Below are 15,820 nucleotides of genomic sequence, written 5' to 3'. Positions count from 1 at the left end.
TGTGAGAGGGGAGGCGCAGCAGGTAATGTACTGACACTGAAGAGATTAATAACCAGACAGGCTCTGTGCTGTGAGAGGGGAGGCAGCAGGGTAATGTACTGGAAACTGAAGAGATTAATAACCAGACAGGCTCTGTGCGTGAGAGGGGAAGGCAGCAGGGTAATGCACTGACGCAGTCTCAGACAGCCTCTCTCACATGACACTTTTGAAACGACAAGGTTTGTGTGAGGTGTGTGTCTGTAACGAGGTGTCTGTGCGAGGTGTGTGTCTGTGCGAGGTTGTGTGTTCTGTGCGAGGTGTGTGTTGGTGCATGGGCGACGTTTCGTGTGTCTGTGCGAGGTGTGTGTGTGTGTGCGAGGTGTGTGTGTGTGCGAGGTGGGTTTGCGTGTGTGTGAGGTGTGTGTGTTGTGCTGTGCTGTGTTTAGGTGAGAATGAGAACTTAGGCGGAGAGGCCTGCAGAGAGCTAGTGCTCTGACAGGATGCTATAGCAAGACACGTACACACACACCCCTCTGGTTACCACCAATCTCTCTAAGGTTAGGGGGTAGTCCTAGATAATACAACATACAGTTGCCCGTAGACTGCATATGTAATCAGCCCTTTAGAAATCTACGCAAGCGGCTAACTGAATGCATGATGCTTGATTAAAAGTATGGCTTGCGATCGGGCTGCGATGGGGGCTTCAGATAAATGGATGGAGCGATACAGCTAGAGGATGTGAAGAAAGACTGGAAGGAAAGAACGACTGAACGAACGACGTGAATCTGCAACGACCTCCATAAATCCCATAATTAGAAACGTAGAAAGGTTTAAGTGGCTACATCAGTCACGTCCCCGCGTTGCTTTGTGTCATCTATCTGATACCTTTTCATTTTTTATTTCCCCTCCTTCTGCCCGTCCCATCCCTTACATTACCAGAAATGACTGCTGTTCGCAACCGCAGCCCCAGCCCTCATCCAAGACATTGACTCAGTGTTGTCGCCTAAGGGAGAGAGAGAGGTACTCTCTAAAAGTGAAGACATTGTGAAACTTTAAAACACCTCGGTCACAGCTTTTTAACCAATGAGATACTTCATTAACATTGCCTGGCAGTGTTCCGCTTGGCACGGAGGTAAAGCATCACATTTGAAATGCTGTGCACGTGTGTGTCACACACCGAGACTCTTCCTTGAAGGCGTGCCAATCAGCTGACCCTTCCCCAGGGTGCCGTTTGTGTGTGTGCTGTGTGTGTTTATGCTGTGTTAGTGTGTGTGTGCTCACCGCTCAGTCCCCCACTGCCTCAGAGCCTGTCTGACTCCCAGTATGAACCAGACAGATGGCCTGAGGCTGGTTCTCACTCCCTGTCTCCGATTCTTATTTTAGCAGATACCTTCACACACATCTCTTTGATATTAACTCTAACTGACAGGGGACTTCCCTCTATCAGTAGTGGAGGGATTTTTTACTCACTGAGCTATTGCACCAGGAGACTGTGGTCCACAATTAGTAGATAACACACCCCAGACAAACACACACACACCCTGGGGTCCTGTGGCCCTGGCCCCTCTCTCTTAGGTCCCCCTATAGGACTGGTCCCTGGGAGCCGTGGGCGACAGCGTACTGAGCGTGCTCAGATTAGAACTGCCCAAGTGAGAAGCCTGTCTGCTTAGTGGCCCAGTAGCTCCCCAGTAGCTCCCTAGCAGATACGTTTTCTAATTAACCTGCGACAGACAGTAGCCATCATGCAGCCAACGAGATGCTGGGGAGAAATAGACCCACATCCGCCTCTGTCTGTCTGTCTGTCTACTGACCAACAATAGGTTCCCACTCTCTCTCTCGCTATCGCTCTCTCTCCCCCATCCCTCCGTCCCTCTCCCTCCTCTCTGTGGACACCTTTGACATTTCTGTCCTTCACTGCTTCTCTCTGAAGTCTCCACTACACCTATGAGTTGATTGTGTGACGTGTCTCTCTCCGTGACAGAAACTGAACTCCCCATTGGTCCTGAAATCCCCAAAAGAGAGGAAGCCCAGCAAGAAGGAGGGAGGAGCTCCTGGGAAGTCCTCCAACCTACCAGCTGTCCTCTACAGGTAAACAAACAAACATTCAAACAACAGGCATTACAAACAAGTAAAAGTCTCATATTGAGTGACTGGGCAATCAGAGAGGTCCCAGTATTCAACCCTGGGGCACTCCAACACTCTACAACCATCACTATTCCTAAGGAGTATGTATTATCATACCTGATTTCTTTTATATGCTCTTTATATCTAGCTTCTCATCTGAGAACTATCTTCTTAGAGTTGATTTTGATGTATTTCCTGTATGTACAGTACTAGTCAACAGTTTGAACACAGATATCCACTCAAGGGTTTTTCTTTATTTTTACTATTTTCTACATTGTAGAATAATAGTGAAGACATAAACTATGAAATAACACATGGAATCATGTAGTAACCAAAAAAGTGTTAAACAAATCAAAATATATTTTAGATTTTACATTCTTAGTAGCTACCCTTGATGACAGCTTTGCACACTCTTGGCATTCTCTCAAACAGCTTCATGAGGAATGCTTTTCCAACAGTCTTGAAGGAGTTCCCACATATACTGAGCACTTGTTGGCTGCTTTTCCTTCACTCTACGGCCCAACTCATCCCAAACCATCTCAATTGGGTTGAGGTGTGGTGATTGTGGATGCCTTCTTGGTCAAATAGCCCTTACACAGCCTGGAGGTGTGTTGGGTCATTGTCCTGTTGAAAAACAAATTATAGTCCCACTAAGTGAAAACCAGATGTGATGGCGTATCACTGCAGAATGCTGTGGTAGCCATGCTGGTTAAGTATGCCTTGAATTCTAAATACATCTCAGACAGTGTCACCAGAAAAGCACCATCACACCTCCTCCTCCATACTGTACTTCACGGTGGGAACCACACATGCAGAGATCATCCGTTCACCTACTCTGCGTCTCACAAAGACACGGCGGTTGGAACCAAAAATCTCAAATTTGGCCTCATCAGACCAAAGGACAGATTTCCACCGGTCTAATGTCCATTGCTCATGTTTCTTGTCCCAAATAAGTCTCTTCTTATTAGTGTCCTTTAGTAGTGGTTTCCTTGCAGCAATTCGACCATGAAGGCCTGATTCACAGTCTCCTCTGAACAGTTGATGTTGAGATGTGTCTGTTACTTGAACTCTGTGAAGCATTTATTTAGGCTGCAATATGAGGTGCAGTTAACTCTAATGAACTTATCCTCTGCAGCAGAGGTAACTCTGAGTTTTCCTTTCCTGTGGCAGTCCTCATGAGAGCCAGTTTCATCATAGCGCTTGATGGTTTTTGCGACTGCACTTTCCGGATTGGCTTACATTCATGTCTTAAGGTAATGATGGACTGTCATTTCGCTTTGCTTATTTGAGCTGTTCATACCATAATATGGACTTGGTCTTTTACCAAATAGGGCTATCTTCTGTATACCAATCCTACCTTGTCACAACACAACTGATTGTCTCAAACACATTAAGAAGGAAAGAAATTCCCCAAATTAACTTTTTAACAAGGCACACCTGTTAATTGAAATGCATTCCAGGTGACTACCTCATGAAGCTGGTTGAGAGAATGCCAAGAGTGTGCAAAGCTGTCATCAAGGCAAAGGATGGTTACTTTGAAGAATCTAAAATATTAAATATATTTTGATTTTTTTAACACTTTTGACTGGTACTGTATGTGTGTGTGTTCCTTTTTAGCTGTGGGATCTGTAAGAAAAACCAGGACCAGCATCTCCTGCTCCTGTGTGACACCTGCAAGCTCTACTACCATCTGGGCTGTCTGGAGCCTCCGCTGACACGCATGCCCAAGAAGACCAAGAACAGCTACTGGTGAGGGAGGGAGAGAGAGAGAGACTGGGGGGGGTAGATGGGGAAGAAAGAGAGAGAGACGGAGGGACTTGGGGAGGTAGATGAGGAAGAAAGAGACGGACTGGGGGAAGTGGATGGGGAAGAAAGAGAGGGGGAGGTAGATGGGGAAGAAAAGAGGGGGGGTGGGGAAGAGAGAGAACATGTGAATGGGTGCTAGAGGACTCAATGGTACAAGAGTTGCAAAAGTTGGATCAAGTGCTGTCCATAGCACAAGCACACAACCCATCGCAATGACATACTGCACTGTACATCTGGTATGACATTGTTTTACCATTGTTGTATAAAAACATGTCATTTAAGCAATAAGGCATGAGAACCCGGGGATTATTGTGTGATAATTCCCGATTTAGGGCAGTTCTTAGGACCGAGGTGAAGCCAAGAGCTGTGAACAGCCCTTAGGTGGGAGTTATCACACAATAAACTCCCGGTTAGAGGGCCTTATTGCTTTTATAAAACAGTTGTCAACATATTTATAAAAATATTAATGAAATGTTTCCATTATAAACATTATTTTAATGAATACATTTGTTTTTGCATTCTGAAGTTGCTACCGAAGCGGGCTGGTCATTAGTTCTTCTCATGTTTTGACCCAGTCATTAGTTCTAATCATTCTATTCATTTGACGTGGCTACGCTAAACAAATCATTGGCTTGTAGCTAGCTAGCAGAGATTCAATGATGATGACACAAGAACTTCAATAAATAATGATTAAAAAAAATATCCAATAGTCCTACGTAGGCAACAACTATCATGGTTGGCGAGTCCAAACTAACCAAGCTAGTTGGTGATGTTAATAGTGACTTCGATGGAAGGACTGTCCGTGGACCTGGCGCTGGTTGGTGACAGCCTGGCGGAGAATGGGACGTCCCACTCACATCTTTGCCAGCTAAAATGGCACTCCAGCACTTTCTGATCTCCATGTCAGAGGCTGCCAATAACTCTTGAGTGAGCTCTCACATCGATGGCCACTCGCAGCCATTATTTCCCATGCCTCCAGGCCCGCATTGGATAACTTTTGCATTCTGTTCATCCGATGTTGCTACGCTAAACAAATCATTGGCATGTAGCTAGCTAGCAGAGATTCAATGATGATGAGAGACAAGAACTTCATTATATCAAATAGGCCTACACAGGCCGCTCTGCATTGGTTAATGAATGAATGGAATTCTGTGTGTTTACGGTTTCCATGGTGAATTATTAGTTTCCCCAACTGTTGCAAACCAATTAGTAGCATGGGGAAATAATGTGTAGACGCTTTCTTCCCCGAGGGAGATGAAGTTTAGGAATTTCCTGCCTGGGCTGCGGGACAGTGGATTGATGAGATTAACACGTCATGGTATTTTGCGAAAGTTGTCCCACAACTCCCGCATATCATCCAATCAGGATCCAAACAACCCGTTTTATAATAACTTGTAGTAGGAGATGCATTAATGTCCACCATTTATTTATTTATGTTTAGTGTGACATTTCAGCTTACTCAGTGGCAGTAGATTTATCAGATAGAGAATGCAGAGATGGTGGAAATGTCCCACTTCACACAGAGCTAGATGTCCTTATCTGAATAGATAGATAGAGGAGCTCTTTTGTGTATCTGTCTCAATAGTTTCAATAGTATTCCATCTCTGTCGCTTAGTGAGATACTTCCATAGTGAGTTATCTCCATAGAGCAGCTAGTCTAATCTTTTTACTTCCGAAGTGAAGGAGGATGGGGGATTGTAGTGTGTGTACATGCGTTTGCATATACGCGTGTGTGTGTGTGTGTGTGTGTGTGTGTGTGTGTGTGTGTGTGTGTGCGCATGCACATCTTAGACGTGTGTATTGTTTGTTTCTGTGGCACCTCAACCTGCACGTTCCTCGTGTCTGTGATTGGGAGTAATTCATTTAACCATGAAAAAGAGAGGGTGGTTGCGTTCTGCTCCAGCGGGCGGAAATTAGAAAGCATTTGGATGGATGAAATTGTGTGGAGCCGAGGCCAAGTCATAGCCTACCTTATTATCAGGATCTGCACGGCAGGAATTTCACAGAGGCAGAAAGGAAGGTGCAGACAGGGCTTCTCAGTCAGAACCAGAAACGCATACAGGATCCACAAGTTCACTTTGTCTTAACTTATAATACTGATATTAACCTTTTTAGACCGATATTAACTTTGTCTTAACTTCTAATACTGATATTAACCTTTTAAGACCGATATTAACTTTGTCTAACTTCTAATACTGATAGAAACCCATGTCACAGTCTTATGCTTTGCCTGGGTCAGCAGAAACCCCTTTCCTCAGATCCAGTGTCGGACCTCCAGGCTCAGATTTCAGTGCTTTGGGAAACCAGTATTTTTCAAAAAAAACATCTTAGTGTTTTGTTTTTCTGCCCAACATAATTAGCAGCATATAGGTCCTGTTGTTCAGACATTGATAGTAATCAGAGAGAAAGGCTTCCGAAACCTATTTTCCATGCATAACATGTTCACAGATAGTAAAATGAATACCCCTGCATAGAGGAGAGAACAGTTTCTGGGCCCTGAAACATCTATTTCTTACTCTTTCTCTCCCTCCCTCCCTCCTATCTCTCTCACTCCCTCCTATCTCTCTCTCTCTCTACCTCCCTCCATCTCCTCAGGCAATGTTCAGAGTGTGACCAGGCCAGTAGCGATGATGCCGACATCGCCATGGAGACACTGCCCGACGGCACCAAAAGGTCTCGGAGACAGATTAAAGGTCCAATCAAATTCATCCCTCAGGAGATGTCCCCAGAGCCCAAGAAACGAGATGTGAGGGGCACGGTGTGTAATAAAACACACTTTAAAAAATATATATTATTATTTACAGTGCCTTCAGAAAATATTCACACCCCTTCACTTTTTACACATTTTGTTGTTACAAGGTGTAATTAAAATAGATTTAATTGTCATTTTTTGTCAACGATCGAGAGAAAATACTCTGTCAAATACTGTTTTATTTTTTTATTTTTTATTAATGGAAAATAAAACACTAATATAGTTTGATTAGATAAGTATTCAACCCCCTGAGTTAATACATGTTAGAATCCCCTTTGGCAGTGATTACAGCTGTGAGTCTTTCTGGGTAAGTCTCTAAGAGCTTTGTAAAACCTAGATTGTAGAATATTTTTATAATTCTTCAAGCTCTGTCAAGTTGGTTGTTGATCTTTGCTAAGTCTTGCCATAGATTTTCAAGCCAATTTAAGTCAAAACTGTAACTAAGCCACTCAGAAACATTCAATGTCGTCTTGGTAAGTAACTTCAGTGTATATTTGGCCTTGCGTTTTAGGTTATTGTCCTGCTGAATGGTGGATTTGTCTCCCAGTGTCTATTGGAAAGCAGACTGAACCAGGTATTCAATGTCTGCTCTTTTATTAGTGTTTATTTTTTACCTGTGTTCTTTATGAGGCATTGTAAAACCTCCCTGGTCTTTGTCATTGAATCTGTGCTTGAAATGCACTGCTCGACAGAAGGACCTTACAGATAATTGTATGTGCGCGGTACAGAGATGGGGTAGTCATTAAGTAATCATGTTAAACACCGTTATTGCACACAGTTACCCCATGCAACTTATTATGTGACTTCTTAAGGAAATTTTTACTCCTGAAGTTCATTAGGCTTGTCATAACAAAGGGTTTGAATATTTATTTACTTAAGACATTTCAGCTTTACTTTTTTTTATGAATTTGTAAAAATTCCTAAAAACATAATTCCACTTTGACATTATGGGGTGTTGTGTGCAGATTAGTGACACAAAATCAAAATGTAATCCATTTTAAATTCGGGCTGTAACACAACAAAATGTGGACAAAGTCAAGGGGTGTGAATACTTTCTGAAGGCACTGTATTATAATAAAACACGTTATTTATTTTGTTTACACAAGCCCGTCTAATTGCTAAAAGCATGCTAGTAGATACTCATAGACTTCCAGTCATTGCGCTAACGCTAGTTAGCATTTGTTTGTGAAATGACCTCTAACTTCCTTCATACTGGACACAGAGGCATACACATTGTATCCAGAAGTTCATCTGACTCGGGAAGTAGATAAAGCATTAATCCTGAAGTATCCCTTTAAGTGGTGGTCTGACAAAATGGGTTTTAAATGCCTCCACTTTGCTAGTTTAGGGGTTGATTGGGTTGATATTTCTGGGGTAGCCTTTTGAATTGTCCTGCCATCTACTGTATAATCCAGATTTGGAGAAACAGACAGTAATCCGTCAACCTATACCTGGGGTTAAAAGTACTCCATCATAGGAAGTGTATATCAGGCCAGATTAACAGAGCCCAACAGATAGCCCAGGCCAGACTAACAGAGCCCAACAGATAGCCCAGGCCAGACTAACAGAGCCCAACAGATAGCCCAGGCCAGACTAAACAAAGCCAAACAGATAGATAAGCCAGGAGACTAACAAAGCCAAACAGATAGATAGCCCAGCCAGACCAACAGAGCCAAACAAGATAGATAGCCCAGGCCAGACTAACAGAATAGATATAACGTTCAGACTAACAAAGCCAACAGATTAGATTAGCCCAGGCCAGACTAACACGAGACAAACAGATAGATAGCCCAGTTCAGAACTAATAGAGCCACAGAATAAGCCCAGGCCAGACTAACAGAGCCCAACAGATAGCACAGGCCAGACTAACAGAGCCAACAGATAGATATACCAGTTCAGAATACACAGAGCCACAGATAGCCCAAGGCCAGACTAACAGAGCCAAACAGATAGCCCAGGCCCAGACTAACAAGCCCAACAGATAGATATACCAGTTCAGACTAACAGAGCCCAAAGAATAGCCCAGGCCAGACTAAAGGCCAAACAGATAGCCTAAGGCCAGACTAAACAGAGCCAAACAGATAGCCCAGGCCAGACTAACAGAGCCCAATCAGATAGCCCAGGCCAGACTACAGAGCCCAACAGATAGCCTAGCCAGACTAACAGAGCCCAACAGATAGCCCAGGCCGGACCTAACGACCCGACTAACAGAGCAAAAAACAGATAGCCCAGGCCAGACTAACAGAGCCCAACAGATAGCCCAGGCCAGACTAACCAAAGCCAAAACAGATAGCCAGGCCGACACGGCCAACTAACCAGCTCAAACAGATAGATACCTAACGCAGTCACCAACAGGCATAACGAAGATGCCCAGGCCAACTAGATAGACTTATAGCCAGTTCAGGGCTAAACAGAGCCCAACAGCACAGATATACCAGTCCAGACTAACAGAGCCCAAAACAGATAGCCCAGGCCAGGACTAAACAGAGCCCACAGATACGATATCGCAGGCCAGACTAACAAAGCCAAACAAGATAGATAACCAGGCCAGGATCTAACAAGCCAACCAGATAGATAGCGCCGAGCCAACAGAGCCAAACAGATTAGTGCCCAGAACTAAAGATAGATATACCAGTTCAACTAACAGAGCCCAAAACAGATAGACCAGCCAGAACAATAGAGTGAACAGATAGGCTCTGTTAGTCTGGCCTGGCTAACAGATAGTCTGGCCTGGTGCTCAGAGCCCAACAGATATAGATCATAACAGACCAGACTAATAGAGCCCAACAGATATAGATCATAACAGGCCAGACTAACAGAGCCCAACAGATATAGATCATAACAGACCAGACTAACAGAGCCCAACAGATATAGATCATAACAGGCCAGACTCACGGGCTAATGGCTGGCCATTCAGAACACATAGGTCACGCTGCTGTACTAAACCGGATTGCTAGTGGACGTGCCAGTAAACTAGAGCTGGTGGATCCAAACACACACTTCCTCTGGTGTTCAGCCCCAAACATCCCCCGCTGGCTCATTGTTTCAGGTCCGCCATCAGATTCAAACTGATCCAAATGGACTGAACTACTTCCAATCTACAATCATGTAAGAGGAAGTTGGAATATTAACAAAGGGGGGAATCAAACATCTCCTTGTTGTTCCTGACACGAGCGAACGAATGATGGATCCGGGTTGTATGTTTTTTTTTTAAAGGAAGAAGAAAAATCAACAACATATTTAAACAGATTGTGAAAACAATTCCATCTGTTGCCTTTGGCTCCTCCGCCACCACTTGGCAGATGGAACGCGTATCATTAGAAATGCTAACTGCTAAATGCTAGAACCACAGCTACTTGGCTCCTTCACTTCAGCCCTCCCTCCTTCCCTAGCTCCCTCCATCCCTCCCTCTCTTCCTTCCTCGCTCCCTTCTAAGCCACCTCTGCCTGCCTGCGACGGGTGGGCGGGTGGCACCACCTTACAAAGGGCCCAGAGTATGAGTTTATTTAACTGTTTGGTTCCTATAGTGGTTGACTCCATTAAGGTAATCTATGATTGGCCAGGGAAAGATCAACACATCCAATGCGGAGTTCAGTGCAATGCAGACTAAGGTTAAAAATAAATAAGATATAAGGTAAAGTGTGCAAACACACACACACACACACACACACACAGCATACCTAATCAAGGTCTCTGTTCAGGTGAGGAAATTAAAACTGGGGGCAGTTTGTACGACTGAGCTAAATCAATCTTTTAATTAAGTACATCATTGCATCTTTAACAGCCATGAATCATGTCACAGCACCATGCAGGATTAGAGAAGTTAACGGAGCAGAGGACCCAGCAGTAACTAGATGTAGTAACTTCATTCTCATCATCATTCTCACTAGACTAATGGCATATGTTCATACAGGATGTTCCTGTGTAATCATGGAGGGGTGTTGCAGCAGGGCCATGTTTAATCACCACCCCATTACACACACTGTCACACAGAAGATTCTAGAAGAAGAAGCAATGATAACCAAGCCTCCTTGAAAATGCAGGATGGTTTTTGGCAATTATTCTTTTTCGAGATAATAATTAGAGATATTGGCCTAATAATTTGAGATATTGTCAGTAGATTCTACTAGAAGAAGCAAATACCAAGCTTCCTTGAAAATTAGGTACCGTTTGGGTCCGGGAACTGATGGTTCTGAGATGTAATCATTCAATGAGTGTTGAAAGTAGTGATGCGTTACGGAGTATAGCTGTCAGGCTGTGTGTAGGATGTCTAACAGATATCCTCCACACTCTGTGACCTTGAGGGCACATGTTGAGTTAGAAGAGGCCACTACCCTGCAGTAGGCAGTGTACTCAGTCAGCAGGTCCTGAAAAAGGGCCAGAGGAGGCTGAGCTGCACCACAGAGTGGCAGTGGGCCATCTTACCCCTGTGGCCTCGCACACACATACACACACTCCAACACTCGTCCCCATGCAGAGGCCAGCGGGAGGTCGATTAGCCAGCCCTGATAAATTGAAACAGGGCTTTAGAGCGGTGCCAGCGCTAGGGTGCCCTGGTAAAAGCATTAAAAATGCAAAGCAGGGCCCTTTCAGCAGCTGCCCTCGCATTTGAAGATAAATGCAGCATTGAAGCTCCTCGACTGGAGCGGACGCGGCGAGAGGAAATCAGAAAAAGCTGGCTTAATCCCTGAGTACTTCCAGCAGCAGGGTCCTCAGGCCAGCGTACTTCTGGGCACTCTGCTTTAGACGTGCTAACAGAAAAACTCATTAACCCAGACTCACCGCCACAGCACTCTACACCACCTCCCTCTACACCACCTTCCTCTCTCTATCCTCCCTTCACCACCTCCTCCCACTCCCCTCCATCCCTCCTGCCTTTCTCCATCCCTCTCTGACAGAACATACAGAGAGTGAAAACCTCCAGAAGGAGTAGAAGACGTCTATGATTGGTTGTTCTTTTCTTTTTTTTCTTTTTTTTGTATTAAGGAATAGCAGGGTGTTTTGGGGTGTTATCTAAGACGGCGACAGCCAGCCAGCCAACCAGACAGAAGCTGGGCTATTCTCTGACTTACCAGGCAGTGAGTGGCCACAGAGAATGAGTGTTCCTCAGGCTCTCTCCTTCCAGGTGTGGAGGGGGTTGGTTATTGACAGTCTAAAAACAAAAGACTAGGGGGAAATAAAATGGAAGAGGACTGGAGAGTGTTTTTCTCCCCTCTTCTCTGATGAATATCTGTTGTGTTTTTTCGGGGAGCTGAGACTGGGAGGGAGAATAGGGAGGCGGGGGGGAAGCAGGGCTGGGGTGGTATATCGGAGGAGGATCAGGGTATGGTGGCTGTAGATAAGTGGGATCCATGAAGAGGTGGAGGGAGAAAGGCAGGGAGGGAGGGAGGGAGCAGCCATATCTCCACAGCTCTTTCTCTCCCTTCTCTCTCTCTCTATCGCTCTGTCTATCCCGCCCCTCTTTTTCTCACTCTCTCTCGTGCAGTTGAATAGAACCTAGTCCACAGACAGCACTGTGTGGCTCTCTTGTCTTGTATGTCCAGAGGTAAAACAAAACACCAGCCTCACTGGGCAGTAGAGGATTAAATACAGGACAATCAAACAAAACATGTATTTGGAAACAGTTTATGCTTTCTGTTGTATTGTAGCAAAAGGCAGAGACCACAGTGGGTTTTCTTTGTTTGACAATCTGAATAAACAGCTGAGGGAGCAAACTTCCACTGGCTCCAGAATCTTTTCCAGAACAGGAAAGGTACAAATAAAGTTAGATTTTTCTGATGCTGCTAATACCTTGTGGAGCATATCTCTAATTAAGTCAAATTATTATTTTGACAGATTCACAGACAAACTACCAAAAACTAAAGATTTGCCTGACCACTCAACAACTCATAGTAAAGAAATATTGTGACCTTGTTTTGACCTTGTGCCTTGCATGCCTAGCTGATAACCTTTCACAAGGATCATGAGACTGACCAGTGCTCAGGTCAATTATCTCTCATCAATTCACACAGATCAATCAATTAGCACAAAAATCTAGTTTCGTTAAAAGGGTCCGAAATGAACCTAACATGCTGTTCTGTATTCCACAGAGAACCAGAGGGCAGAAGAGGAAGAGGGTGTCCATCTGTGAAGAAGAGAAGTTTGAGGTGCAGGTATGTAATTGGTCTAAATTTGTTACTAAACATTCCTACATCTCCTAACCTCCCTAACGCACTCAGAACTAATACATACACAATCCCCTGTGTTACTTACGGGACTACTCTATTCACTCTATTAGCCTGCATAGTACTCTTTCTTCTACGCCATTACCACACACACACACACACACCACACGGCAGTGTCGGCTAATCAGCTGTGTGTTTCCATAGGAACCGGCTCTCGGAGCGGCGTCAGCGCCAGTCTGCCGATGGCAGAAGAAGACACCTAAAGCAGACGACACTAGGACCGACTGTAGGCCTGCAAAGACCCGGGACAACGAGAACCTCGTCAGAGGTGGGTCACTTGTTTGTGGTTACAGTCAAAAGTTTGGACACACCTACTCATTCAAGGGTTTTTCTTTAATTTTACTATTTTCTACATGTAGAATAATAGTGAAGATATCAAAACTATGAATAAACACATATGGAATCATGTAGTAACCAAAAAAAGTGTTAAATAAATCAACATATTATTTTATATCTGAGATTCTTCAAAGTAGCCACCCTTTGCCTTGATGACAGCTTTGCACACTCTTGGCGTTCCTCTCAACCAGCTTCATGAGGTAGTCACCTGGAATCCATTTCAATTAACAGGTGTGCCTCGTTAAAAGTTATTTGTGGAATTTCTTTCCTTCTTAATGCATTTGAGCCAATCAGTTGTGGTGTGACAAGGTAGGATATGGTATACAGAAGATAGCCCTATTTGGTAAAAGACCAGTCCATATTATGGCAAGAAAAGCTCAAATAAGCAAAGAGAAACGACAGTCCATCATTACTTTAAGACATGAAGGTCAGTCAATACGTAACATTTCAAGAAAGTTTCTTCAAGTGCAGTTGCAAAAAAACCATCAAGCGCTATGATGAAAACTGGCTCTCAGGAGGACCGCCACAGGAAAGGAAGATGCAGAGTTACCTCTGCTGCAGAACATAAGTTCATTAGAGTTAACTGCACCTTCAGATTGCAGCCCAAATAAATGCTTCGCAGAGTTCAAGACACATTCTCAACATCAACTGTTCAGAGGTGACTGTGTGAATCAGGCCTTCATGGTCGAATTGCTGCAAAGAAACCACTACTAAATGACACCAATATAATAATAAGAGACTTATTTGGGACAAGAAACACGAGCAATGGACATTAGCCCGGTGAATCTGTCCTTTGTCTGATGAGTTCAAATTTGAGATTTTGTTCCAACCCCGTGTCTTTGTGGAGACGCAGAGTAGGTGAACGGATGATCTCTGCATGTATGGTGTCCCACCGTGAAGCATGGAGATGAGGTGTGACTGTGTGGGGGTGCTTTGCTGGTGACACTGTCTAGGTTTTATTTAGAATCCAAGGCACACTTAACCATCGGTGGCTACCACGCATTTCTGCACGATAAGCCATCCCATCTGGTTTGTGGGACTATAATTTGTTTTTCAAACAGGACAATGACCCAAAACACACCTCCAACTGTGTAAGGCTATTTGACACAAGAAGAGAGTGATGTGCTGCATCAGATACCTGGCCTCCCACAATCACCCGATCTCAACCCAATTGAGATGGTTTGGGATGAGTTGGACCGCAGACTGAAGGAAAAGCAGCCAACAAGTGCTTCAGCATATGTGGGAACTCCTTCAAGACTGTTTGAAAATATTCCTGCATGAAGCCGTGTTGAGAGAATGCCAAGAGTATGCATCGCTGTCATCAAGGCAACGGGTGGCTACTTTGAAGAATCTAAAATATATTTTGATTTGTTTAACACTTTTTTGTTTACTACATGATTCCATAGTGTTGAAGTCTTGACTTTTATTCTACAATGAAAATAGAAAAAAAAAGAAAGAAAACCCTGTATGAGTAGGTGTGTCAAACTTTTGACTGGTACTGTCTGTGAAAAGGGTGGTGTGTGGGATAATGTGGGTGTCGCCATGGAATGGGGAGGTTGGAAGTGTGTGTGTGTGTGGTGTGTGTGTGTTGTGTGTGTGTGTGTGTGTGTGTGTGTGTGTGTGTGTGTGTGTGTGTGTGTGTGTGTGTGTGTGTGGTGTGTGTGTGTGGTGGTGTGTGTTGTGGTTGTGTGTGTGGTGTGTGTGTGTGGACCATATCCTCCTGTGATTTAATGTAGTAGGCCTTGGTTGCCTTGCGTAGGCAGAAGGCCACGATGAGGGGCTGGTGAGGGGGCTGAGGCCAGCAGCTCTGTAGAACACCTGTATTGAACAACCACCACGTTTACACACTTCATCAAGATGTTAGTGAACAGTTCTGATCTGCCCTTGATCTCCATCAGAGATTCAGCGGTCTCCCGCTGCTTAAACAGGACCGTAACTCTACTAGATCCCTCAGTAGTGTTTGAATTTACAGCAATCAGCATTACACACTGTAGACTGACTGATTTATCAGAGTTTATTTATTTATGAGGTAGACCACCCTTATATGCGTTATATTTAGCTTACAAAACTGGGACTGTATGCTTTATTCACTTAATCATTTGTTAGAATTGACTTCATTTATCCACTTAACGTAGGTTCTTTATGTGAGCTGTATTTGGTATTATTAGTGTAAGGTTGAGCAAATAATGGTGGTTGTGTCAGTGTTTTATAGGTTAAGGAGTCGGGGGCTGTGAGGTGTGCTGCCTGCCCTCACTCTTTCTATCTTTGCATTGCACAGGTTGTGAGGGCCGGGGCAGACACCTCTCCTCACCTCCCCACACTTAGACCCACAGCTGGACAGATGAGAGAGAGAAGCAGACCTTTGGCTTAGAGACAGAGAGGGACTTAATTACGTGGAAGAATGACGGCGGCGGGTGTGGGATCAGATGGCCATCTTTGACGTTCACAACCATGGTCTTCTTCATGACCCAAATTGGACCACGTACTGGCCGTCCAATTAAAATTGAGGGAGAGAGGCAGAAATGGAAATGAACTTTGATGAATTCTAAAATACTTGTTGAAATTAGCAAATTAAGTTTTGAAAGGTTCTGTATTACTG

General features: G+C 44.2%; 1 protein-coding gene across 4 annotated transcripts in view; it reads left to right on the top strand.

Annotated features, from left to right (window-relative positions):
* phf14 (PHD finger protein 14) overlaps positions 1-12,861 on the top strand; it is a 37,363-nt gene extending 24,502 nt beyond the window's left edge. The window contains exons 14-18 of one of the 4 annotated variants that reach the window (XM_070436362.1): positions 1,961-2,067; positions 3,721-3,852; positions 6,505-6,655; positions 7,173-7,235; positions 12,751-12,861. In XM_070436362.1, coding sequence (XP_070292463.1) covers positions 1,961-2,067; positions 3,721-3,852; positions 6,505-6,655; positions 7,173-7,235; positions 12,751-12,861 — 564 coding nt within the window. Of the gene's footprint in view, positions 1-1,960; positions 2,068-3,720; positions 3,853-6,504; positions 6,668-7,172; positions 7,236-12,750 lie in introns of all 4 variants that reach the window. The other 3 variants (XM_023975731.2, XM_070436364.1, XM_070436363.1) reach the window with 3 other exon arrangements.
* Positions 12,862-15,820: the final 2,959 nt, after the last annotated feature.

This window comes from Salvelinus sp. IW2-2015, linkage group LG31 (assembly GCF_002910315.2).
Source record: "Salvelinus sp. IW2-2015 linkage group LG31, ASM291031v2, whole genome shotgun sequence".
Taxonomy (NCBI): domain Eukaryota; kingdom Metazoa; phylum Chordata; class Actinopteri; order Salmoniformes; family Salmonidae; genus Salvelinus; species Salvelinus sp. IW2-2015.
The sequence above is the reverse complement of the archived record's forward strand: the minus strand, read 5'-3'. Positions and strand labels throughout refer to the sequence as shown.